Source organism: Oncorhynchus nerka, linkage group LG3, assembly GCF_034236695.1.
Source record: "Oncorhynchus nerka isolate Pitt River linkage group LG3, Oner_Uvic_2.0, whole genome shotgun sequence".
Lineage (NCBI taxonomy): Eukaryota > Metazoa > Chordata > Actinopteri > Salmoniformes > Salmonidae > Oncorhynchus > Oncorhynchus nerka.
This window is the reverse complement of record NC_088398.1, coordinates 40617708-40645077: the sequence shown is the minus strand read 5'-3', so window position 1 is coordinate 40645077 and position 27370 is coordinate 40617708. Positions and strand designations below refer to the sequence as shown.

The 27370-nt window shown below is 42.8% G+C and overlaps 1 protein-coding gene across 3 annotated transcripts in view; it reads left to right on the top strand.

Annotated features, from left to right (window-relative positions):
• Positions 1 to 26511, top strand: part of LOC115107830 (TRAF3-interacting protein 1-like) — a 44677-nt gene extending 18166 nt beyond the window's left edge. The window contains exons 4-18 of one of the 3 annotated variants that reach the window (XM_029631503.2): positions 772 to 900; positions 2056 to 2454; positions 2562 to 2636; positions 5685 to 5705; positions 6377 to 6400; positions 6705 to 6728; positions 6883 to 6961; positions 7064 to 7078; positions 7269 to 7353; positions 8183 to 8269; positions 8558 to 8678; positions 10350 to 10386; positions 10770 to 10846; positions 20660 to 20883; positions 21263 to 26511. In XM_029631503.2, coding sequence (XP_029487363.1) covers positions 772 to 900; positions 2056 to 2454; positions 2562 to 2636; positions 5685 to 5705; positions 6377 to 6400; positions 6705 to 6728; positions 6883 to 6961; positions 7064 to 7078; positions 7269 to 7353; positions 8183 to 8269; positions 8558 to 8678; positions 10350 to 10386; positions 10770 to 10846; positions 20660 to 20883; positions 21263 to 21428 — 1563 coding nt within the window. In that variant the 3' untranslated portion in view covers positions 21429 to 26511. Of the gene's footprint in view, positions 1 to 771; positions 901 to 2055; positions 2455 to 2561; positions 2637 to 5684; positions 5706 to 6376; positions 6401 to 6704; positions 6729 to 6882; positions 6962 to 7060; positions 7079 to 7268; positions 7354 to 8182; positions 8270 to 8557; positions 8679 to 10349; positions 10387 to 10769; positions 10847 to 20659; positions 20884 to 21262 lie in introns of all 3 variants that reach the window. The other 2 variants (XM_029631494.2, XM_029631567.2) reach the window with 2 other exon arrangements.
• The last annotated feature ends 859 nt before the right edge of the window (positions 26512 to 27370 follow it).

Here is a 27370-nt window from a genome sequence, read left to right as displayed (position 1 = left end):
GAATAAAGGGCTTCGAGCTCAGGGGATCATTGCCATGCCTCCCGAAGGGTCTCATCATGACAACTGTTCACATGCATGTAAACTAGCTAGCTAGCACAACATTTAATTATAACAAGGACCACAACTGCCTCTATGCATACTCAAGTCTATACACTGAGTGTACAAAACATTAGGAACACCTCTTTCCATGACAGTCTGACCAGGTGAATGCTATAATCCCTTATTAATGTCACTTGTTATATCCACTTCAATCTGTGTAGATGAAGGGGAGGAGACAGGTTAAAGAAGGATTTTTAAGACTTGAGACGTGGCTTGTGTGTATGTGTGCCATCCAAAGGGTGAATGGGCAAGATAAAATATTCAAGAACCTTTGAACAGGGTATGGTAGTAGGTGCCAGGCTCACCGGTGTCAAGAACTGCAATGAATCATTGGAGTCAACATGGGCCAACATCTGTGTGGAATGCTTTCGACACCTTGATGAGTCCATGCCCCAATGAATTGAGGCTGTTCTGAGGGCAGAAGTGGATGCCTTTTATGTACATACTGTATCTACCTCAAATACCACATGTTGGTCTGGTACTGGTAATCTCTGTATATAGCTTACAATTTGTGTTACTATTTTTTTTTACTCTGCATCACTGGGTAAGGCTCGTAAGCAAGAATTTCACGGTATCGTCTACACCTGTTGTATTTGGCGCATGTGATAAATACATTTGGATTTGAAAGTGAGTTGACAATCACATCTGTCCCCTGTGTCATGTCGTCCCCAGCTGTCCAGTGAGGAGGCGGTAAAGCGGGTGCTGGCCGGGGACAAGCTGGACCCCAAGGGGAAGGCCAGCTCCTCCCGGTCCCAGGACAAGGAGAACAGGGAGGGACGAGAGCGCCAACGAGACCAAGTGGTGAGACCAGAGGCTCCATCCACAAAGCCTCTCGAAGTGAAATTCTGATATAGTATCAGGTCCCAACCTGTCCATATAATCTTATTAATTATGATCTCAAACTGGTCCTAGATAAGCGATACTACTCTGAGGTGATTTACGAATACGGCCCAGACACACACAATTCAGACTGGACAGGATATATTCCCACCAGACTTTATTGGAACAGTGAAGCAAAGATTTTATATTTTGCTCTCTACTCCATCATTTTGGATTTAAGTATTTCCATAGATATCGGTGTTACTGTTTTAGAAATGAAAGCACTTCATGTATATAGTCCCCTCCATTTGAAGAGGTCATAGGTATTTGGACAAATTCACTTGTGTATTAAAGTAGTCAAAAGTGTAGTGTTTGGTCCCATATTCATAGCACGCAATGACTACATCAAGCTTGTGACTACGAACTTGTTGGATGCATTTCCAGTTTGTTTTGGTTGTTTTGAATGATGACGAACACCCCACAAAAAACGCTTGACTCCCCATTTCATTGGTAATAATGAGAGGTTAGCATGTTTTATTGTAGCCTCTGAATGGCATCTCACTCATCATTATTCATGTTTTTTCTTAATCATGGCATTATCAGGATTAATTTAGAAGTGTTCAGAAACCTCTTATCTACTCACTTAAACAAACTGCAAATGCATCCAACGAGCTAGTAGTCACAACCTTGATGTACTGGGTGCTAGGAATTTGGGACCAAATACACTTTAAGTGAATTTGTCCAAACACTTATGACAAAGCACTTTCGTGAAAATAACCTCATATAAAAGGTGACATTCTGTACTGTTGCCTCATATCAAACGTTTGATCTCAAATCCAAACTGCTGGCGTGTAGAGAGAGCCACATGTAACATTTTACCTTCACTGTACGTAGGGGAGTGTACATTTAGCTTAGTGAAATTCTAGAAATCAGTCACCATCGTTTAAAAAAATGTAAATTCAATTATTGTTCTGTATGTAACTTCAACCTCTAACGTAAAGGTTTGTCATACAGGGCTAATGTTTGCCTGGTGCCACTGTGTTTTGAGGGTGTCCCTATGGTCACATTCATGTATCTGTGTGTATGTACGCTTTTGTGTGTGTATATGCTTTGCTATATATGTGTGTGTTTCTCCAGGAGAAGGCGATCCGAGAGCACAGCGCCGGGGGTTGGGAGCAGAAGGACCCAGACCTGCCCAAAGAGCAAGAGGGCAGACGGGGCGACAAGGAAAAGGAGCGCCACCGTGAGAGAGAAAGGTCAAAAAAGAGCCGCGATCGAGACCGTACCAAAGACCGTGGCAAGGACAAGAGCCGGGACAAAGACAATGAAAAAGAGAAAGACAGAGAACGAGACAAGGAGAGCGAGAGGGACAGAGACAGGGAAAAGAGCAAAGACAAGGAGTTGCACAGAGGGAGAGATCGAGAGAGGGATAAGGAGAAAGATTTAGACCGGGATAAACGGCGAGAGAAGGAGAGAGAGCTCAGACACAAACAGGGGGAGGAGAAAACCAAAGTGCCAGAGAAGGGTGACAAAAAGGTAGAGTATGTCTGTCATTCTGTGGCTTTGTGCCAAATGGTCCTCAATATAACAGTGGCCGCAACAATGCTTCTATGAGATCCTGAGGTGTGTGTGTGTGTGTTTAGGCCAGAGTGTCAGAGGAAACAAAACACAGACCACATCAAGAGGAGCCCAGTAAAACTGCCAAACCTGAACCAGCGGTAAGCTTTAAATGACTCCAACCCACTTTCTCTCCAATGAGCAGTATCTACTATTGTCAGTCATTTTCATATTCAACCAATGCCTACATTTCTCATGCCAGTCCTTTCCATGGTTGTATTTTTGCTACATGTTCATGTTAAGTCTAGTTTGGGAAATGAATGTAATCAGTACATTATGAAAGTGACTGGTCATTCGTTAACATCGTACAGTCCATAGCAACAAGTCCCATTGAAGACGAGCAAAACACAACATAAATAACGTGTTTACAGTTTGGCAGTTGCAATAGCATATGAATGTGTGATGTCAACCCATGACATTTAAACATTTCCGATTTGTCATTATATTAATGGAGGATATTAAGGTTAAGACTTGCAGTATGTAGAAGAGTGTTGATAAGGGATTGATTTTAAGTGTTCACCTAATACCTGGGGCAAGTGAACTAAGCATTTCTGCAAATTGAGTATGCTTTGAGGTTGCCCCATTGGGCAGGTGATAAAAAAATAAAATGAAAGTGAAAACAACCAAACTACAAAGAATTATAGTAGCCTAAAACTGATATTTCCGATTCCTCACCATTGTTTAAGTGAAAGACACAATTTATGGCATTAATGGCAGTCAGACAAATTATCCCAGCTATGAGAACTTTTTTACTGATGACGACCCAAATAAAAGGGATTCCTGCACTTATCTTTCTGATTCCTCCACTATGTGTAGGTGAAAGGAAATATGGCACTTCTGTGTGTAAATAGCTCATTTATATTTTCAGTCAAGTGAACATGAACTTTGGCCTCCTGACGTGATGCCCTTTAGAATTTTATTACATTTTCTTTTATTTCAAATATAAATTGGTTAAAATTGTGACACGTTTGAGACCAACTCCATATTAAAGCCCATGATTTTGAAATGAGATGTTCGACATGCAGGAGTCCACATACTTTTGGTCATGGAGTGTAAGTTTATTTCCCGGAAACCGTAGTCCCAAAGTCCATGACATTTCAAAATAGTTCTGATTGATTACATTTTGATCTCAAAATCTATGTCCACATGGTGTGACACATTTTTCTGATTGAAGAACGACCCAGCATTTGGTCACCATTGCGCGGGGGAGGGTTCTCTTACAATGAGAAAGAACGGAAGTCATTGCTGGAGCACCTGTTCTGGACAGATTGTGAGCTTTATCAAAAATATTTATCAAAATATTGCACTTTTCTGCCATTACCATAAAAAGGGGCAAATTCCTTAGTCCTTTGGTGTGACGTCTTTTGAATATATAATTGAAAATAATAATTAATTCTAAGTATAAATAGCTTACTGTTAACAATAAAGCCAATCCAGCCTGAGATTTCTACAGGCGTGACAACTTTTTTCCCTTGGTGTGACTTGAAGATGGTGACAACCCAGAGGAAATAGCTGTCACCCTGGGGGACATAACCTATTAATAAACTTCTGTAATTGCCTTTTTAGATGTATTTCTCATCAAATAACACCTATTTGTATTAGACTTATCCTGTATAAATGTTGATCATTTTAAGTGGTTCTGAGTGCAATATTTACATTTTCATTCTCCCACGTCTGGTTTCTCACACCCTGCAGGTGACCTTTGCTCAGGCAACCTCTGTGTCTCTCTCTGCCGTCTGGGCAGGGTCTGGTTATTTTACCTGGCCCTAGTGATGGTGCAGGCCCATATTAGGGACTGGCTGTGGTGCCTCAAAGTCCTGGTTTTCACTCCCTGCATTAGACCATCCATCCTCTTGATCCCTCTCTGTCAAATCAGTTTCACTCCCACTGACCGATTGGCATATGTAGTACCTCTGGGAGGGCCCCCATTGGCAGAGCCTCTTTTTTGAAGACTATTCACCCTGCCTCCTATACGCCCCAGTCAGTCTTACTCTGAGTGTCTCAGTTTTCCTCCGATGGTTTTCCGGTGATGGTTCTCCGGCGCGGGGCATGGCACGCCAGTGCAGTGATGCCTGGAACGGGGGTCACCCTATTACCCACCAACATCAGAGATACGTTGTGTTTTTCAAACCCTGTCATTGGCTCCATTGTACGGTATACTCCAAAAACCCTCAAACGGAACACCTATCAAGCCGTGCCTCGGCTCCTATGGCTCCCACTGCATCAGCTGTCAGGGCCTCCCCCTCGGTGCGCATGGGTCAGACCCAAAATCAATGTTGGCTACTCTCAGGCACCACAGACGCTTTTGATGACTTTATTGCCTCGACTGGTGACGTACTGACATGTAAGTCAAATGTCTGCCCTGTCAGCTTTCAATGGTACTTTCTGTGCATACAATAGTGACCACGGGTAACGGGGAAACAGGGTTTGATTCTGGGTAGGGAGCCTAAGAAACGGCTACCAATATCCACGGAAGGCACTAGGTGTGCAAATGACCCATTCCTGACCCTGGGAGGTAGTGATGAAAAATAACTATACAGGAGTTCATTTTATATATATATATATATATATATATATATATTTTTTTTTTTTTTATACATTTTAGTAATTTATTATCTCATCCAGAGTGACTTACAGGAGCAATTAGGGTTAAGTGCCTTGCTCAAGGGCACATCTGACAGCTTGTTCACCTAGTCGGCTCAGGGATTCAAACTAGCGACCTTTCAGTTAATTTGACTGCCTGTTGTATATTGTCCATCGGTGTGATATAATGTCCTATGGAGTGATGCCAATTGATAAAGGGGGAATAAAAGGTGTTTTGAACAAAATGTAAAAATGAAGCATGAGGCAAGTAACGGCTTAATAAGCAAGTAAACTAAGGACAAATTCAATGAATGAAATGGTTAATTAAGTTTGATTCAAAAAATTCAATCAAAGGTGGCCACAACACTTTGAATAGTTTAGACATAGTTTATTGCAACTATATGTTTTTACTTTCATTTTAGAATAATAATTTGTTCACTTTTGTTTTGGCCTTAGCAATGACCCTTATGTCAATACCTTGTTTATGCTCCCATTTATAACCTTGCCCCATCACCGTGTGTGTGTCATGGCCTTAATGCATTTGTACTCTCACCTTCAACCCCAAGGCTGAAGATGATGAACAGGAGGTAGCTACATACCTAATAGTAATGTAGTTGCTCTGAATGCATTTGTATTAGCATAGATGCTAATTTGCTCGCTCGCTTCATTTCACTTCAAGGGCCCTTACTCCTTGCTTGTTGCTAGGATAGAACACATTTGTTTTTTTTTCTGCAACTTTGACCAAGACAGCTGTCATCTGCAGCGCTCTGCAGTCATTGAGAGATTAGTTATATTTAGCACACGCTTGGTTTGTGAGAGTTTCCAGTCTATTGCTTTATCTTCCGTTTTCAACTTCAGCATTTCAGTAGAATTTCATCATTATTTGTCTATGCTAGTCTATATTTGCTATAAAACAAAAAATAGAAACTTAATTTATACTTGGGAAGACGAACCATGGCACATATTTTAGGTGGTCATAAGACTGCTGTTGTTTCTGAGACGGATATAGGCTACTGCTACGTCCATGAGCTGATGTTGAATATGCTTTAGTTGTGTGGCACAGATTTGACTTAGCTAAGATGGAACCCATGTAGTACCACATGGTCATAGGTTAGGACTAGGGTGCCATCCATAGAAATAGAAAAGTGGGCCAATATAACATATTAGACTGGCTAATAAAGTCTATTTCTATGCTGCTATTAGTGTGATAATGGTTCATTCTGTGCTTCTGTGCTACCGCTGGAATTATCCACCGAAGCCTATTGAAGATGCATCTGAAGAGGTATCCTTCCTTTGCCTCTATTGCCTCTAGCTATTTAGCAGATTCAGAACTGTGTAGAACTTGCTAGTGCAGCATGGCTGCCTGATATAGGTTCACCTACTTTAACATAGCGCTGTGAGCATCTTCAGTAGTTTGTTTGGCTGTCTTAGCATAACTTGTCATTCCATGCTCTAGGAAAAAATGATAATAATCCTAGCAGCTTGGTTTTCCTACTGTTTTACTTGCTTTGTAGCCCCCCTCGGTGGAAGGTTTGGAGATAGGTCTGCATTGATATTTACTCAACGCTGTCTTCCTCTGTTTGTAGACAGCGGAAGTCACATACAAGCAGGTAACCTCTTATTTTTAAAGAGGGGCTGCCTGTGTCCTCCTTTTCCTACGAATGACCCTGCATGTGTGCATGTTTCTAAGTGTGTACGCATGCTCTCCATCCGAAATGGGACACACTTACCCAGTCATCTTCCCCTCCCATCTCCTCTCCTCAGTCTGACAGTCCAGCCAGAATACCTCGGCCTTCATCTGCCAAGGGGCAGAGGCGCTGGCCCAAAGCAGGAGCCCAACAAGGTAACCCCAAGCACCCCTCAACCCCTCCGGCCTTTCATTCTTCTTTTTACACCATAATATGAATAGATACAAATAATTGTTCTGTTTCCTCTTTTCCAGAAGAGTTTGACAGTGAAGGTGAGTGTTTTTCTCACTGCACCAACAGTGCTGGAGTTTTTTCCCATTTAGTAGTCCAGGTGGACATTTCTATACGTCTCTGTTCTAAAAGCCCTAGCCGTCAGTATTTCTAGTTCTTGCCATCAAGTTCATCGGCTGTTCCAATAAAACGTGTTAGAAGGGGTGTTCTCATGTCAGCATCATGTTGTAGATGGAGACACTCCGTTGGCACAGAGGCCGGTTCCCCTGGAGAACGGAGATGCCACAGACGCAGTGCCAGCCCACATGGCCCACAGGTCTGTACTCTGTGTGTGTGTGTGTGTGTGTGTGTGTGTGTGTGTGTGTGTGTGTCGACAACTGACTAAGCAAATTAGCAGGGTTTGAGGGCACTGCTCGATTTGCACATTCAGCAACAATGGAAACGGTCTCTCCTGTAACCTCACAACTTTGAACCGTCTTTCTGCCCATTTCCTCTGTGTGACCGAAAAAGTTGTGTAACTTGCAGCAATGTGCGTTTGCATGCTACAGCTCTCCATTCACTGACGCAAATCCTCCACTTTCTTCTTGATCAACCGCAACACTCAGCTGGAGTACTCTCTCTTTACACCACAACAAATTGCTCCGCTAGTCCCCACTTATCATTTTCTCAGTGTAACGTCAAACGCGTGACTATCCCATGGTGGAATAACTGACTGACTGAATGAGAGTGAGTGTTGTCGACTGTTGAGGGCCAGTAGAGCAGCAGGGTTTCTCAACTCTAGTCCTGGGAACCTCTGTATGTTCAGGTTCTCACTACCACCAAATACAGCCATTAGACTCTGGTCTATTTTATTTGATTATTCCAACTAAATACAGTAACTTTGTACCCTGTCCTGTTCCTGTCTACTGGTCTTTGAATATTTGTGATTATTTGAAGATGTGATTCTCAGTGTCTCTTGGTTAAATGGTTGTCTTTAACCATCCTAACAGATGACTAATTATTGGTTATCAATTGGTGAAGAATATAGTGTACATAGCGGGTCCCCGGGATCAGTTTTGAGAAGCACTGTAAATGAGGCTATTGGTGAAAAAGTTGCTTTACTGGCTGGCTGGTCATTAGTGTGGACCGTCTTATCTCCCCAACAGGAGGATACCTCGGCCCAGCAGCGCCCGGCCCGCCCCTCCTCGGGTCAAGACGCAGGAGAGCTACACTGACGTGACCCCAGCTGAAAGGTGACTTCCCCTCATACCTTCTTACTTCCTGTGTCACTATGAATTATACAGTAGTCAGCATAGAAGCTCTGTATTTAGCAGTGCACAGCATTTTGGAGCTTTTCTAAATATATGACGTAGAACAATCATGCCTCTCTGACATGTAGATTTAGGAGTCACATCAGCTCTATTTGTGACATTTCTATCTGCTACGTTCCACAGTGTTTACCTGCGGAACCAGGCTGAGAAAATGTTGTACTTTGCTCCATAGCCTCCTTCCTCTAAATTGTGTGTGTGTGTGTGTGTAAGGCTGACCAGTGCCAAGCCCCCGGCGGCCGTCATCACGGAGGGGAAAAAGCTTTCTGAGGATGAAGATGAACAGTTTGTGGTGTTGGAGGCCGCCCCTCTTCCCCCCGACATGCCCGAGATGGTGAGAGAGCACATACGTACAGTACCTTTGGAAAGTATTCAGTCCTCTTAACTTTTTCCACATTTTGTTACGCTACAGCCTTATTCTAAAATGGATTAAATTAGTTTTTACCCCATAATGACAAATCCAAACAGGTTTTTAGAATTTGTTGCTAATTTATAAGTAATGTAAAACTATCACATTTACTCAGTACTTTTGTTGAAGCACCTTTCGGCAGCGATTACAGCATCAAGTCTTCATGGGTATGACGCTACAAGCTTGGCACACGTACATTTGGGGAGTTTCTACCAGTCTTCTCTGCAGATCCTCTCAAGCTCTGTCAGGTTGGATGGGGGGCGTTGCTGCACAGATATTTTCAGGTCTCTCCAGAGATGTTCGATCGGGTTCAAGTCCGGGATCTGGCTGGGCCACTCAAGGACATTCAGAGACTTGTCCCGAAGCCACTACTGCGTTGTCTTGGCTGTGTGCTTAGGGTCATTTTCCTGTTGGAAGGTGATACTTCGCCCCAGTCTGAGGTCCTGGGCGCTCTGGTGCAGGTTTTCATCAAGGATCTCTCTGTACTTTACTCCGTTAATTTCTCCCTCGATCCTGACTAGTCTCCCAGTCCCTGCTGCTGAAAAACATCCCCCACAGATGCTGCCACCACCATGCTTCACCGTAGGAATGGTGCCAGTTTTCCTCCAGACGTGACGCTTGGCATTCAAGCCAGAGTTCAATCTTGGTTTCATCAGACAAGAGAATCTTTAGGTGCCTTTTGGCAAACTCCAAGTGGGCTGTGCCTTTTACTGAGGAGTGGCTTCCATCTGGCCACTACCATAAAGGACTGATTGGTGGAGTGCTGCAGAGATGGTTGTTTTTCTGGAAAGGTCTCCCATGTCCACAGAGGAACTCTGGAGCTCTGTCAGAGTGGCCATTGGGTTTTTGTTCACCTCCCTGACCAAGGCCCTCCTCCCCTCAATTGCTCAGTTTGGCCAGCCAGCCAGCTCTAGGAAGAGTCTTGGTGGTTCCAAACTTCCATTTTAAGAGTGATTGAGGCCACTGTGTTCTTGGGGACCTTCAATGCTGCAGAAATATTTTGGTACACTTCCCCAGATCTGTGCCTCAACACAATCTGTCTTGGAGCTCTACGGACAATTCCTTCAACCTCATGGCTTGGTTTTTGCTCTGACATGCACTGTCAACTATATGGGACCTTATATAGACAGGTGTGTGCCTTTCCAAATCCAATCAATTGAATTTACCACAGGTGGACTCCAATCAAGTTGTAGAAGCATCTCAAGGATGATCAATGGAAACAGGATGCACCTGAGCTCAATTTCGGGTCTCATAGCAAAGGGTCTGAATACTTATTTGTGTTTATTTGTATTTTTAATGCATTTGCACAAATTTCTAAATGTTTTTTTCTTTGTCATTATGGGTTATTGCATGTTGATTGATGAGGAATTTTGTTTTATTTAATCCATTTTAGAATAAGGCTGTAACGTAACAAAATGTGTAAAAAGGAAAGGGGTCTGAATACTGTCCGACTGCACTGTAGGTCATTCAGGTTGAATTTGGTTGTGCTGTTCCCACGAGCATATACTGCACTGTATCTGTTCAAGAGAAGGCAGCAGCAGTGTTGGTCATTCAGCGTCTTTCTTATGGTTTCTTCATGATTTGGTCCTTCCACAGGAGCCAACAGTGGATCTCCAAGGCGATGAGAATCATGGTGAGCAATCCTACAAGCCAAACAATCACTCACATTTGACACTGTAGGTGCTTATAATTCTAGTACAAATTGCTAGACCTTTGGTCAGGGTTTGTATCTTAAGGAGCAGTCTGCAGTTCTTTATATCCATTTTCAGACTTTTATATTAATGATATACTGATTTGATTCCTGAAAAATATAACATATAAATAAACTGCAAGTTTGATCTCATGAATGGTCAGTCCTTGCATCTTTACCTGGTCACATTTCTCAAGCCCCATTCCTCAGCTATTTACCAAAACAGTGGAGGGTTACCCACTTATTTGAACCTCAGATTGCCACTTTAAGGATGGTTAAACATGGCCAACATTTTGAAAAACGAATGAACCTTTTTTCATCCCCAGGTGGGCTGGTGAAAAAAATCCTTGAAACCAAGAAAGACTTTGAAACATCACCATCATCTCCAAAGTCCCAAGACCAGGTAAAATGTCAATGGTGTCCTACAGATGTAGTGATCTTGATCTCCACTAGAGGGCAATGCAATGACAGCATAACGAACGACTGTGTTCCAAGTATTTGCCTCTCTCATTCCTCTCCCGTGACTCAATTCTAGACATTTTACTACCTCTCACGGAGCGTACACACACCGTTGTTTCTCGACATTCAGTATCTTACGCATGTGGGGTTGCAAAACCCCATAGCATACGGTCTTATTAGCTAAAGAAAGAATCTTGCAAATGGAGTGACAAAGTTTGCAAAATTGCAAAAAACATTGAACATTTTGATCTCCTCAGTGGAGCTAGAAAAACAGCATCATGCGGGTTGATTACATCAGCGAGAATGAAGATTAAGTCAGCAAAAAATCTCCACCTCTTTGTTGTAATTTAATGTGGTTGTTTCTCATTTTATGTTTTGGAAGTGTTTTTGGCCTCAGAAAGCGTTGCAAAAAAATGCATCCAAATTAGGCTTATCTAGCTCGATGTCTCAACAACCAGTTTGAGAGAAAGTATGTTTTATTTTCTTCTGTCTAGTTCACATGCCTAATGAATACATTTGATCATTATAATGGAAAATAGATTTCAATCGGCTGCACCGATTTTACACCAGCTGCATCATTTTAATGAGACAAAAGCAATAACGTGGATTTGACTAAAACTACTAAACTTGACTACATTTCCTTTCTGGTGTGATTTAAGTCTTCCTCAGAAAGAAAATCTTCCTTTTTTGGGGCCATGCTATATCCCACTTTTCTACCTTGGCCTCCTGCCCTACCTCTCCCTGTGATTCAACCATAAACTGTTCTCTCCACATTTCATAGTTGATAGATTTTTCATTACTCTGAACATGACTTCCAGTCTGATGTAACGCCATTATTGCTGCCCCTCTTCTGTTCCCCCTGAGTGTGTTTATTGGCCAGAGAGGGCTCCCACAGTCAATATTTGGACAGGGAATCGGTGTGAAGGCCTCTTTTCATGCTCCAGCGGTGTGGGTTGTACGGCGCTGCCTGTTTTGGGTGGTCTTTTCTGCCCAAGCGTGCTGCTCCCTCCGCTCCCTGCCCAGCTGACCACCCGACTCTGATGGATGCCGGGTTTTTGCCTGTTTTTCATGCTAAAAGCCTCTGTCTAGCCCCCCTTTCCTGACCCCATCCCTCTTCCCCAACGATGTCGCCTGTCCCTGGTCAGCTGCTGATGAGCGGGGAGAATGAGTGCTCCTATCTGCAAGGTGTGCGCCAGGCTCCATCCGTTGTTCCGGCTCCGAGGCGCATTTAGCTCATAGCAACTCAGATGAAGTCCCCCATTCCCAGCTTGCCTTCGGATGGACGGCTCCCCCACCCGCCCCAATAGGTCAGATTTCACTGCGCGCCCCTTGTAGTTTTAATTTCAAAATAATCAGACTGGATTTCCCTTTGGTTTCCAAATAAGTTTCCGGTTCAACTTGAGCACAGCCCACAGGGTTATCGTAATTGACTTAATGAGCTTTGGGATTCCAGGCCCCTTATTATAGGGCATCTAATTGGGGGGGGCTGTATTGCTGGGGCATTCTGCAGTCTGATTGGAAGGTAGGTGTACTTGTACAAGCCACGCTATGTGCTACCCCCCTCGTTACTGGCCTTGCCTCGTTCGCTGTAGGAAGGAGTATAATGGCTTCCTTCCTGACATGAAAGGGTTGACGGTCAGTGTAATAGAGACATTGCTCTCTTGTAATCACGGAGGAACATGGAGGGTTAAAACATGTAAACATTGAGCTTACCCCATCCCCCGGTGTGAGGTCTGGAATTACAGCAGGACGTGATTCTTTCTTAAATGCTTTATCAATCGTTTTGCCGTATCCCGCCACACAAAAAGTGCACCATAGAGCAAATTATTCTCTGTTTATAGGTACGACCTTCCCCATGACCTTTCAGAACACTTGTGTATTATTCTAAGATACTTCTGAGGCCTTTTTATTTAGATAGAATCGGGCCCTCGTAGCAGCTGCGTTTTCACACAATGTTTTCGGACTGTCTCTCCCTTTTCTTACCCCATCAAATTAGCCTTGATGAAAGTTTACAATGTATAAATAAACCCCGTGGCACACATGGATGGTTGAGTTAGAGTCACGGAGGAGGAGTGCCAGAATACTTGCGGCAGAATCGGCAGGAAAATAAATACCCACCAGGCCCGTGTCTTCGTAAACATTCACCTTTTTTTGTGGAAACGTAAATGAAATGACCCTGCAGCATTCCATTAGCCATATTGCCCTTGCAAGAGCTGCACTTTGAGATTCCAGTGGAATGAGGAAAGGTTTCTGAAAAATACCTTTCTGAGACTGGACTCCAATGCAGACCGTGGCGTAGTAGGTCCTATTTTTCTTAAGTCGCTTCGATCACACCAATCGAGTCAAACCCCATAACCTTACAAGCTAGAGTTCTTAGCAGTTTCAACCTTTGTGGTGTAGCCCACTTGGTCAAACAATTGAATCAAGCCCTTTTCCCTGTCCCCAGTCTTGTTCAGAGGTAGGGGTTCTCCCCTGTACCCCTGGGTTCAGGGCAGGGGGCTCAGCTGTGACCCCCTCAGGGGGCTACACACTGACCCTAACATCCTGTAACCCCTCTCGCCCTTAGCCTCACTCTTCACCTCACTGACTCCTAGCTATTTTTATGATCTGGCTGGACATTTGGATGATGTCTTTCTCCCCCCCCCCAAAAAAAATAGCTAACCTCTGAACAATACTGGACTAATCATCATCATGCTGTAATACCTAGCTCCTTGGCCTACCTCTGAAACCCTCTCTGGGGACACAATTCAGGGCCCTTGGGTAGCCTACATTGTCTCCAACTTAGAGCCAGTAGCCAGGAGGTGGATGGGTCTAAAGTGACGTCATCAACTCCTCGTCTCCTTTTCTTTGCCTGCTCTGTTCTGAACACGACTATTTTTTTAAATCTATCGCAGAAACCCGAGAGAGCCAGAAGACTTGTTCATCTGTCAAAAAAAATAATATATATATATATATATATATATTAATAACGTGGGGATGAAGGAAATAAGACGAGACGAGGAAATCCAGTTGACACTATTGGGACCGTAGTAATGATCAGAAAATATGAGGAAACATGCTGTACATTCACCTGATCGACACTGGAAACTGAATTTGTCATATACCCTAAGTGTGTCATACCATTCACCACGGAAATGTTGTTACACCGTTGCGGTGTGCAGTTTATATGTTTGTCGCCGGACATTTCATCTGACCCACAATTGAGGTAGATGAAGCGGCTTATTACATCAGTCTGGAAGCCAATACTCTGCCCTGAAATGGTCCAGTGGTGGGTAAATGAATTATGTAATTAAAGACGCCCAAGAGGTTGGTAGGTCTCTTAACAGGTTTCACGCCGGCAACCCATTCTTCTTTTCAAAAGCCTTATTACTTTGTTGACAGTTATTCTCCCACCACCTCTCACCAGCTCCTTATTACCGCTCCATAAATCATGTGCTTTGCATGTGTTCCCTCCTTTAAGCAAATTAGGCATCAGAGGGTTCAGGGTGAATTCCACATTGCAGCGCTGCAGCCTGCCCTGCCAGCCAGGCCTAGCAGGTCTGTGAGGGGTTTAGATCCTGCTCTTAGTCGCCGGCATGAGACTAGATGCCCATCAAGAGTTTCCACAAGACATGGTAAAACATTCTGACACAAGAGTGCACGTTTTCGATTGATATACTCAGCAACGCATCGTTTACTATGCGAAACCAGAGGGAACTTTCTTCTGCAAGGAAAAGCAAGATTGCAATTAATGACATATCCCTGACACGCTCTGATCTGTATGGATTGACTAGGGGCTCCTAGGAAAAACCATGAAAGACCGATAGAAAGGGAATTGATGTTCAACACTCAGCTGTCTCTGGGTGCCATTGGCTCGGGTCTCCACCAGTGGCGGTCGGTGCCGTTTTACGATTTCCTCTTTTTCTTTTGTGTGAGCATGGCCTTATTACAGCATATCGGATGACTCTTTCATATTCCATTCACCCAGTTCAATGTAACATCGATAGGTTTAGGCCACTACATGATACTCAAATTTGCCCTATACCCATCATGAGGTTGCTACAACCTAGCCTACAAATGAACGTTTATAACGTAGGTGCACAGGGCGAGAGACAAATTGGAGTAATCAAGGTGACTGACAGTGACCCGTTCAATACCGCCTTGCACACTCTCGCCTGCTTCTCGATGATTTAGGGTGTAATCATTAGTCCAAAATGTTGCAAAACGGTAGTCCATCCCCATTTCGTGCTGTTTGCTTCTGTTGAAAAAATGTTTTGCAACAGAATTGGTGGAATGAACCCCTTATCACCCACACACACACAGGTCACTTTCATAACAGCCATATACAAACATCACATCTACGTGCTTTCCTCCTATTACGTTGTCCCTTCGCTTGTGGACTTCAGTGCACAACACAACAGCTGTCTGATCAGGTGAAAATACCTCTCCAAGCCAAAACGTCATACCATACCATAACCGCTACACACAACCTGCATTGTTGTCACCATAGTTAACATAGTCAACATAGCTACTAGAACTAACGCATTAGTAAACCCACAATCCAATGCATGTGTACAATCCCACAGTAGTGTACAGAAAGCAGTTTAGCAGTTACACTGGAAGGCCCCGCTGGCAATACATTTATAAAATTGAAAGTTTACCTTGAATTGGAAGTGTTGGATAGCCTTAGCCAGCTAGCTAACATTAATATCATTAATAGCGTAAGTGAAACTGGAAAAACTAAAAACTAAATATCTCTGTCCTGCTTCTACTTAATTTTTAAAGAAATGAATTTGTTCATAACTGTCCAACTATTGTCTTTCTCTCTCTTTGTCAACTATTCACCATGTTATGCACTGCAGTGTTAACTAGCTGTAGTTTATGCATTTAGTACTAGATTCATGGAAGTTGTTACTGTGTAGGTCTATGGAAGGGGGTGAGAACCTAGGAGGCTCATGGTTTTGTATTGAATTCAATGTACCCAGGGGAGGCCGGAATATATCTGTCCTCCAGCTACACAATAGTACTACCCTACAGAGTGCTGTTGAGGCTACTGTAGACCTTCATTGCAAAACAGTGTGTTTTTAATTTGTGCTCCCGAGTGGCGCAGTGGTCTAAGGCACTGCATCTCAGTGCTAGAGGCATCACTACAGACACCCTGGTTCGATTCTAGGCTATATCACAACTGGCTGTGATTGGGAGTCCCATAGGGCGGCGCACAATTGGCCCAGTGTCGTTTGGCCAGTGTAGGCCGTCATTGTAAATAAGACTCTGTTCTTAACTGACTTGCCTAGTTAATAAAGGTTAAATGGTGACGTAAATACATTTTACATAGTTTTATATAAAAAGGACAACTTTAACAAATAAAATGTTCCACTATTTTGTTGATAAAATTCAGTGAGTAGGATGGTCCTCCCCATCCTCCTCCGAGGAGCCTCCACTGGTCTCCACGGCCAACGGCGCTTCTGTTACTGACTTCATGAGCTAATGGAAGAACCTGTCCCCACACCCTCCTCACCCTTCCTCCAGCCACCGGACTCAAAACAAATCATGTTCTTGGGTCGGGGTGAAAAAGAAGAAAGTAGGAGTGCGCTGGACTTGTAGAGCCTGACTATAAAGTGCTGATATATGCTCGGCCGGACAGAGTGCACCATGCAGACCAGGGACGGGTTTTCTTTATATTACTGGTTTTCTGAGGGGTTGAGGCTGTGCAAGAGGACAGAAAACAGCGCGGAGCTTCCGCAGCGCTCCACCGTGGCCAGCGGACTGACTGAGCCGCGGCGTGTTTGTGTAGCCACAGTGTTCACGGGGTCGAGGGGAAAGCCACCCACATTGCAGACGACGATTAGACATTTCAATCCTCGCACACTTTGCAAACCACAGAGCGAAGGGAGGGGGGGGGGGGGGGGGGGTGATGAGGCAGCTTGTCAGACATTTTTGCTGGCTTCCTGAAGGAAAGGAAGACAGTTGACATTTTTTACAGTTTAGTTTTATGTAGTTTAGCGTGTTTCTAAGCTGTAATTATTGAGTTGGCTTGTTTTTATAAGCGAAATGATAAGAAGCTAGCTCGTAATGAAAGTTGGATTAGTGGCGCTTAACGTGAAGTTTTGCCCACCTATCTGGCCTAATACCTGAGTCTATGATGGTTGGTCTGTTTTGAAGGGGACGTTATTGGTTAGTTTACACTGTCATGTAGCGGGAATGTGATTTTTTTTACAGACCCGTGAAGGCAGGTGTTTCAATCTCGAGGCCAGAATGACACATTGGCCCAAGAGTTGAACTTGAAAGGGACATAATTGTAGTAGTTGTTACCGAATACTGTAGTAAAATAACTTCACTGCCACAGCCTGTTACTAAAATAAACAAGGGGTTTTAATTCCACAGGAGTGTGGGTGGGTGCCATTTAGTGTGTGTGTGTGTGCGCGCGCCTGCAGTGCCACACACACCAGCCTGCAGACCCAGCTGAGTAAACGTCCCTGGCCCTCACTGTGCCAAGGGGAGGCCCTCCACCCCCCTCCCATCCTGGGGCTGAGGGGTGACTGGGGCAGAGCAGGACTTCCTAGCCACATACCATAAAGAGGCCTTCACCAGCCAGTCCCCCCACATTAGCCAGCATAATTCAGCCACGCGTTTGATATTTATATATACAGCCTAGGTTTATATAATTCCTGCCTAACATTTTTAGCCTTGAAATCCTAAACCACTAAATGCAGCCCTGCATTTTAAGTAGAGTTGAGTAGAGTTGAGGAGTGTGTGCATTCACATTTGGTAGAGAATTTTAGCATTATTACAGACATCCAAAAGCTATGAAGAGTTGCTTTGCAGCACATCACAACATATGTGTGACCTTGTACTGAAATGTATTAAAAGTCTATTTTAAGATTAACATGTAATGCTCTGAATTTATCAAATGCATCGGCCAATAAGGAGGGAAGAGAAACTTTGGAGGTAGCTCTCAACTAGTTTCTTTCTGGGATCACTTTCGCAATTACTGGGCTGGCACTGTAACAGTCCCCTGTAGATGGCACACTCTGCCCATAATAAGACTGGCACCTGAGACAGCATAGACAGGGAAATAGGCAGTTTCCGTTTTTCCTACTCACAAATTTGATTTAGAATGTCATAATTTATATCAATAAATTGTAGCCTTAAGTTTAGTTAACAGAATCATGTTCAACATTAATTCATAGTTTTATTGGTTAGGGGTAAGTCAAGTCGTGTAACTTTACCAAAAGTGGATATACGCCAATCTTTGTCTGAGACTCTATTTCCCAGACCCTTTAGACAGTCCTACAATGCTTTAACCTTTTCTTTATCAAATGATCCATAGAGGGACCCCTCTGAACATTTCTCAAAATACTTTTTGCAGCACTTACGTACTCCTACGTGTGGGTGTGCAAGTTGTTTATTATTTTTCTCCATAGTTACTTTATCAAATCTCTAGTAACCCAGTATACTTCACCAATTCCTCCTTTTAGACTAGTGTTCTATTCTTTCAGGGGTTTAGATATTTACACTAGTTGTTCTCTTTAACAGCATATTCAGGAATCGTACGTTCTCCTTTCATATCTCTCACATACACAGATTCCCTATAAAATGTTACAGATCAACGTGAATCCCTACAGACATCACACCACTTATGTGCATCTTCAACGACTCAAAATGCCGACAGTAACACCTTGTGCGATTATCAGTGGTTCTCAGACCACGTAGACTATCGTTACATCCTATGCCATATGTATCTTCAACGGTTCTTTTGCCACAACATCCTATACATATAAAATAACACTGTGCTATTAGTAATGGCTGCAGACACACAGAGACACTTCTTCGGTATTTACCATATGTATCTTCAGTGGTTTTCAGACCACGTAGACACTTCTCTTTATAAATGCCAACAATTGTCAGTGGGGCCTCCTGCCCTCACTCTAGCCTTCTCTGAAGACTAGCTTGCCGCCACTTTCTATACATATAAACTCGTCAGATAATTCGTAAAAATCCAAATAACTTCACAGATCTTCATTGTAAAGGGTTTAAACACTGTTTCCCATGCTTGTTCAATGAACCATAAACAATTATTGAACATGCACCTGTGGGATGGTCGTTAAAAACCTCTCTGGGATATGTGGGACGCTAGCCACCTGGCCAAAAGCCAGGGAAAATGCAGAGCGCCAAATTCAAATAAATTACTATAAAAATCAAACTATCATGAAATCACACATGTAAGATACCAAATTAAAGCTACACTTGTTGTGAATCCAGCCATGTCAGATTTCAAAAAGACTTTTCGGTGAAAGCAGACAATGGTATTATTTGAGGATAGCACCTCCGTAAACAAAGAGAGAAAGCATATTTCAACCCTGCAGGCGCGACACAAAACACAGAAATAAAAATATAATTCATGCCTTACCTTTGACGAGCTTCTTTTGTTGGCACTCCAATATGTCCCATAAACATCACAAATGGTCCTTTTGTTCGATTAATTCTGTCGATTATATATCCAAAATGAGTTTGCTGAAAATAAACGTAGTTGACAGGGAGAGGACTATTCTTTTTTTGCTGAGTTTATATTAACTGTAGATAACGTTATAGATCAAAATACTCAGCTCACAGAACTGGATTTCTTAATATCCAAATTTCAAGCTTTTATTATCCAAATTTAAATCTGCTTAATAGGAATATTTCTATCCTGCTATTGTCCCAATTTTCAATTATCTTAATTGTTTCCACTCTCACAAAGCTTTCACGTTCACTACACTCACACAATTCACATTCACTTCGTGCTGTTACTTGACTTAGGACTAGTGGTACCCTCCTCCAAGTGACAGCACAAAGTGAATGTGAATTGTGTGAGTGTAGTCAAATGTAGATGTGAACGTTGTGTGAGAGTGGAAACTGTTAAGATGATTGAAATTGGGATAATAACAGGATAGAAATTTGCTTACTAAGTAGATTGAAATTTGGATAATAAAAGCTTCTTCTTTTTTTACAAATTCATTTAAATTGACTTACTGAAATCAGAAGACATGTCCCTCAATTGCTCGCGGGGAATGTGTCTCCTCCAGGGCAGCTCACAGTAAGGATCTGGTCTGGGTGGGTCTTTTGGTCAGATTGAAATTTCCCTCACGCTTCATAAAATTGCGCTACCGGTTATCCTCGCAGACCCCCACTGGAAAGCTCTGCAGGCAGAATCAATCATCCTGTTCGTTGACGCCAAATTGTTGTGGAAATTCTACACAGGGACACTCTAAGTCAATCTTACATTAATCATTCTTTATTATCAGCGTGCTGAAGAGGTTCCAACCAACTCGATGCACCAAATACACATGTCCATCAGGAGCTCTACCGGGGCAGTCCCGTTAGTTATCTTATATAATGCAGAGAAGTTATATTTGCATGATTTAGCTTTATTCATCATTCACAATTAATTCATCATTAACGTTCGCTTCATTGATGTGACCGACCAATACTGGTTCATGCATGTGACAGACCAATACCTCACGAGGCTTCTTCTCTAAGCTGAGACCTTGAAACTGAGAGATTGTTTGTTCTTAAATCAAGGGTCTGGGTTAACTGCCAAATTGCAGATACTGATTGTGAGGATTTGTTCAATCAGTCACTTGCACGAGCATGAAAATTATTAATTCGAAAAGCACAAACATCCAAAATCCAGTTTTCTATATTGTAACAATCTTTCTTGGCTTCTCTCCTACTCCATCCATCTATCCACCCCTTATCTCTATCCCTCCATCTATCCATCATCCCTCCTTCTCTCCAGACCCAGAGCCTGGTGTCGGAGGTGTCCAGGAAGAAGGAGCGGGACCTGGTGTCTAAGGAGATTGAGCGGCTGCGCTCGTCCATCCAGACGGTGTGCCGCAGCGCCTTGCCCCTAGGCAAGATCATGGATTACATCCAGGAGGACATGGACGCCATGCAGAATGAGCTGCACACCTGGAGGAGGGAGAACAAGGAGCATGGGCAGGCCCTGCTGCATGAACAGAGGTTTGACGGGCTACACACACACACACACACATCTTACACAAACACACACTAAAGCAGGGTACTCCAACCCTGTTCCTGGAGATTTACCATCCTGTAGGTTTTTGCTCCAATCCTAATCTAGATACCTGATTCTAATAATTAATTGGTGGATAAGTTGAATCGGGTTAGTTACAACTGGGGTTGGAGCGAAAACCTACAGGAGGGTAGCTCTTCAGGAACAGGGTTGGAGAGCCCTGCACTAAAGCCTGGAGGTAGGAAAATAAGGAGCACACACAGGCCCTGATGCAGCAACAGATCTGGAAGACCACCAAAACACACATTCTCACACATACACGACTTGGCATACATTTATATTTTGGCGTGTGTACATCTTTTCCAGAGTGACGGACAGCGCGGTGGAGCCTCTGAAGGCCGAGCTAGCCGAGCTTGAACAGTTGATCAAGGAGCAGCAGGACAAGATCTGCGCCGTCAAGTCCAACATCCTGAAGAATGAGGACAAGATCCAGAAGATGGTAACCAGCATCAACTTCTCCTCGCGAATATGAGGGGAGCCAAGGTCCAAATAAAGGATTATCGCCCTTAAAAAAGGACCGAGCATTCAGGGTGAGCCTGGTTCTTACTTAGTCTGGTGAAGTCCGAAATGGAGGCCTCAACTGCACTTTTACACACACACCCACACTGACTGACTGGTTAGGGGAGAGAGGGTTCGAATTCAACCCCCTAGGGAGGGAGAGAGACGCATGTTATTTTGCTAGTGCTCCATCCACTTTAAGGTGATTGACACACCTTTACTACACTGAACAAAAATATAAACGCAACATGTATAGTGTTGAATCCCATGTTTCATTAAATTAAAATATCCATATGAACTAATAGCTTGGTTCTCTCAAATGTTATGCACAAATTTGTTTAGATCCCTGTTAGTGTGCATTTCTTATTTTCTCCTCCATTTCTCCATCCACCTTACAGGTGTGGCATATCAAGAGGCTGATTAAACAGCATGATTATTACACAGGTGCACCTTGTGCTGTGGACAATAAAAAGCCACTTTAAAATGTGCAGGGTTGTCACACAACACAATGCCACAAATGTCTCTACTTTTAAGGGAGCGTGCAATTGGCATGCTGACTGCAGGAATATCCACCAGAGCTGTTGCCAGAGAATTTAATGTACATTTCTCTACCATAATCTGCCTCTAACATTTGACAGTTGTTCCAAACAGTCTCACAACTGCAGAACACGTGTAACCACGCCAGCCCAGGACCTGCACATCTAGCTTCTTCACCTGCGGGATTGTCTGAGGAGGGGTGGGAGGGGTGCTGAGAAGTATTACTGTCTGTATTAAAGCCTTTTTGTGGGGAAGAATCATTCTGATTCGCTGGGCCAGGCTCCCCGATGGGTGTGTCTATGCCCCCTCAGTCCCACCCATGGCTGCAACTCTGCCCAGTCATATGAAATCCATTAATTAGGGGATAATGAATTTCTTTCAATTGACTTATTTCCTTATATGAACTGTAACTTAGTCAAATCTTTGAAATTGTTACATATTGCGTTTATATTTTTGGTCCGTATAGTTTTGTGTTTTTTGACATTACAATGTATATGCGTTGTGGGAATTAAGGCTTGACATTGGAGTTCTTTTACAGCTTCAAGCAAAGGGCACATGGACCAAGCCAATACCCTCCACATCTACTTGATACACATTTGATACAGACATCTGTCATTTTTTAACATGTCTGTCTATTAACAATTCTGTTTACCTGAAGCTTCTTCAAAGCCTGTACAAAGCAATAGATCTGAGGTTTGCTGAGGAGCTAGGGACGCCACGAGCAGAAGACATGGCAGTCCTTTGACTCTTCCTTCTGTCAACCACTATGCTTGTCCCAGATCTGTTTGTGCGTTCTGGCCAAGGTCAGCAAGACATCAAAAACAGGCCTGGGATCAGGCTAGTCGAGCACCACTGTGCTTTGAGAAATTGGGTTAGTATAGAACTGTGTCCACTCATTGAAAGAGTAGCGTTGAAGTTAAAAGTAACATGACACTTTCATAGATACATTTTTTTATATATATATATATATACGACCGGTCATACTCATTCAAGGTTGTTGTTTTTATTTATTTTTAACCATTTTCTACATTGTAGAATAATAGTGAAGACATCAAAACTATGAAATAACACCTATGGAATCATGTACACTGCTCAAAAAAATAAAGGGAACACTAAAATAACACATCCTAGATCTGAATGAATGAAATATTCTTATTAAATACTTTTTTCTTTACATAGTTGAATGTGCTGACAACAAAATCACACAAAAATGATCAATGGAAATCAAATTCATCAACCCATGGAGGTCTGGATTTGGAGTCACACTCAAAATTAAAGTGGAAAACCACACTACAGGCTGATCCAACTTTAATGTAATGTCCTTAAAACAAGTCAAAATGAGGCTCAGTAGTGTGTGTGGCCTCCATGTGCCTGTATGACCTCCCTACAACACCTGGGCATGCTCCTGATGAGGTGGAGGATGGTCTCCTGAGGGATCTCCTCCCAGACCTGGACTAAAGCATCCGCCAACTCCTGGACAGTGTGTGGTGCAGTGTGTGTTGGTGGATGGGAGCGAGACATGATGTCCCAGATGTGCTCAATTGGATTCAGGTCTGGGAAACGGGCAGGCCAGTCCATAGCATCAATGCCTTCCTCTTGCAGGAACTGCTGACACACTCCAGCCACATGAGGTCTAGCATTGTCTTGCATTAGGAAGAACCCAGGGCCAACCGCACCAGCCTATGGTCTCACAAGGGGTCTGAGGATCTCATCTCGGTACCTAAATGCAGTCAGGCTACCTCTGGTGAGCACATGGAGGGCTGTGCGGCCCCCCCAAAGAAATTCCACACCATGACTGATTTGCCAATCTTGGTGTTTGTAAGTCGCTCTGGATAAGAGCGTCTGCTAAATGACTTAAATGTAAATGTAAATGTGTTCTCTGGCAAATGCCAAATGTCCTGCAAGGTGTTCGGCTGTAAGCACAACCCCCACCTGTAGACGTCGGGTCCTCATACTACCACCCTCATGGAGTCTGTTTCTGACTGTTTGAGCAGACATGCACATTTGTGGCCTGCTGGAGGTCATTTTGCAGGGCTCTGGCAGTGCTCCTCCTGCTCCTCCTTGCACAAAGGCGGAGGTAGCGGTCCTGCTGCTGGGTTGTTGCCCTCCTACGGCCTCCTCCACGTCTCCTGATGTACTGTCCTGTCTCCTGGTAGCGCCTCCATGCTCTGGACACTACGCTGACAGACACAGCAAACCTTCTTGCCACAACTCGCATTGATGTGCCATCCTGGATGAGCTGCACTACCTGAGCCACTTGTGTGGGTTGTAGACTTCGTCTCATGCTACCACTAGAGTGAAAGCACCGCCAGCATTCAAAAGTGACCAAAACATCATCAAACATTTGGTACAGCCCCTATCATGACCCCTAGGTGAACCCCTTTCAACCCCCACACCATAACACCTCCATACTTTACGGTGACAAATACACATGCTGAGGTCATTTGTGTCAGTCTCACACTGACACGGCAGTTGGAACTAAAAATCTCAAATTTGGACTCCAGACCAAAGGACAAATTTCCACCGGTCTAATGTCCATTGCTCGTGTTTCTTGGCCAAGCAAGTCTCTTCTTATTGGTGTCCTTTAGTAGTGGTTTCTTTGCAGCATTTCAATCATGAAGGCCTAATTCACACAGTCTCCTCTGAACAGTTGATGTTGAGATGTCTGTTACTTGAACTCTGTGAAACATTTTATTTGGGCTGCAATTTCTGAGGCTGGTAACTCGAATGAACTTATCCTCTGCAACAGAGGTAACTCTGGGTCTTCCATTCCTGTGGCGGTCCCCATAAGAGCCAGGTTCCTCATAGGGCTTGATGGTTTTTGCGACTGCACTTGAAGAACTTTTAAAGTTCTTGAAATATTCCATATTGACTGACCATTTCTTAGTCATGATGGACTGTCGTTTCTCTTTGCTTATTTGAGGTTCTTCCGATGATATAGACTTGGTATTTTACCAAATAGGGCTATCTTCTGTATACACAGCTGATTGGCTCAAACGCATTAACTTTTCAGAAGGCACACCTGTTAATTGAAATTCATTCCTTTCTCTAAACCTCATGAAGCTGGTTTAGAGAATGCCAACAGTGTGCAAAGCTGTCATCAAGGCGAAGGGTGGCTATTTGAAGAATCTCGAAATATAAAATATATTTAGAGTAGTTTAAAAATGTTGGGTTACTACATGATTCCGTATGTGTTATTTCATATTATTGATGTCTACTATTATTCGACAATGTAGAAAATAGTAAATTAAAGAAAAACCTTTGAATGAGTAGGTTTTCTAAAACTTTTGACCTTTAGTGTGTATATATAAAAAAAAAAAATATTGACTAAATCTAGCAAAACTGAATAAGTTGTCACTCGTGTTTTTATGATGACAATTTGTAGACACTAGTGGGAAATAGTTTACTTTGATTTCAGAGTTCATAACATGATTGCTATTTCATATGAATTGCTTTTGGGAAAAACGTATCCCCACCTAGTGAATATGACATGTTTTATGGAGTTTAATTTACATAGATTTAAAAATTTAAAAAAAAAAAAAAAAAGATGAATAAGCAATGATTTATAAAATGATTTATAAGATGAAGCCATACTTATGCTGGTGAAATTGCACTAGAATATACACGATATGGTTAATGAATGAAAATGTGAAGATGAAAAACAAAAACAAGTGGATCGCAGTCTAAGTCCCTAACAACCCAATATTTTACACTAACATGTTTATTTGTCCATGCTGAAAATAACAAAGTTTTCGTGCTGAACTTGTTTCACTTACGAAGCCAAAACGGTCACTTCAATTGGATACAGAACCAAACTGCACATTTATTACATTTAAATAGTTATTTACCTTCTTACACAAGTGTAAACAAGTAATACTGTATACAGATTTTAATCCATTTCATATCAGTATTATTAGCTAGCACATCAAATGTACATGTTAACATTGTACTGCAAAATAATAATGTGCTCTTAAACCTGTGTAGTAACACTAATTTCTTTAGTAAGAGCATTTGCTAGGGTATTAGGATACATATAGTGCTTGAGCAATTGAATCTTAATTCTTGCCAAAAGGAATATATATATATATATATAAAACCTTTTTTTTTAACTAGGCAAGTCAGTTAAGGACAAATTCTTATTTACAATGATGGCCTACCCCGGCCAAATCCGGACGACGCTGGGCCAATTGTGCACCGCCCTATGGGACTCCCAATCACTGCCGGATGTGAAACAGGCTGGATTCGAATCAGATACTGCAGTGATTCCCCTTGCACTGAGATGCAGTGTCTTAGACTGAGTGGCGTACTGTACAAGGAAACGTTTTACTGAATTTCCTGCAAAGCCCATTTAGGGAACGCTTAGTATTTTCATGTATTTTTATGAAAGTTTATAGTGTAAATGGTCCTATTTGTTTCATACTCACAGCTATGATGTATATTTTGAGTCCGTGTCAGTTCACAAATGAGTCATTTTTGTTGTGGAGTGAAATGGTTATATTTAAATAAAAGAAATGAATGTCCTTTTGATTATTTTCATTAGAGTACAAACGTATTACACAATAAGCAAGGAGGGTCTGAGATTGAGTATGGTTTGGGGTATACTGTAGACTCTGCTAACATTAGGATGGAAAAGAACGACCGATATTGGCCTTTTATAATCTTGGCCCTTTCTATCGGGATAAACTATATGGACACACCTGGTGCCCAAATTGATGATGCATGTCGAGTGTGAAGACTAATGTATTTGGTTCAGGCTGTCATCCTGAAGATCCCTTCCCAGACTCAACTGGCAGCAACAGCAGCATGGTACTAGTTCAAACTTGTAAAATAAAGTGATGTTTATTTTTTATGGGAGAGGAATAAATAACTTGTATTGGTCACCATCTCTAGGATAGCAGCCTACACAAGAAATAACTTGTAATATTGATAGTAACCATTGATGTCACCATGATAGTCTACAACTGCTCAATGGGGAGAGTTTAAGCTGCATGCCTGCAACACAACACTGGGCAGTGTCTTTCGCTCCCTCTTGCCCGCAGTATGAAGTTGCTCGGTAGTGTAGGCAAAGATGTATTGTCTTTTTCGCCGAAAATGTCCAAAGTTACGGCATTAACGTTTAAAATTTTCTTACTAAATAAATTATAATCACTGATCAAAACTGAAAGATTCAGAACACTCCCAAATCCCAGTTTCGGCAGACACGTTTCAAATTCTCGCTGAAGTTTCTAGCCACAAGTATAAACTAAAGGATGACTGACTGAAACATCCGTTCATCTCGACTCGCTGCGCAACAAACGCCATTGATTTGGGCACCAGGCGTGTCCGTCTAGCCTCTCCCTTCTCTATCGATTAACAGCTGTATCTAGCCGTATTGGCCAT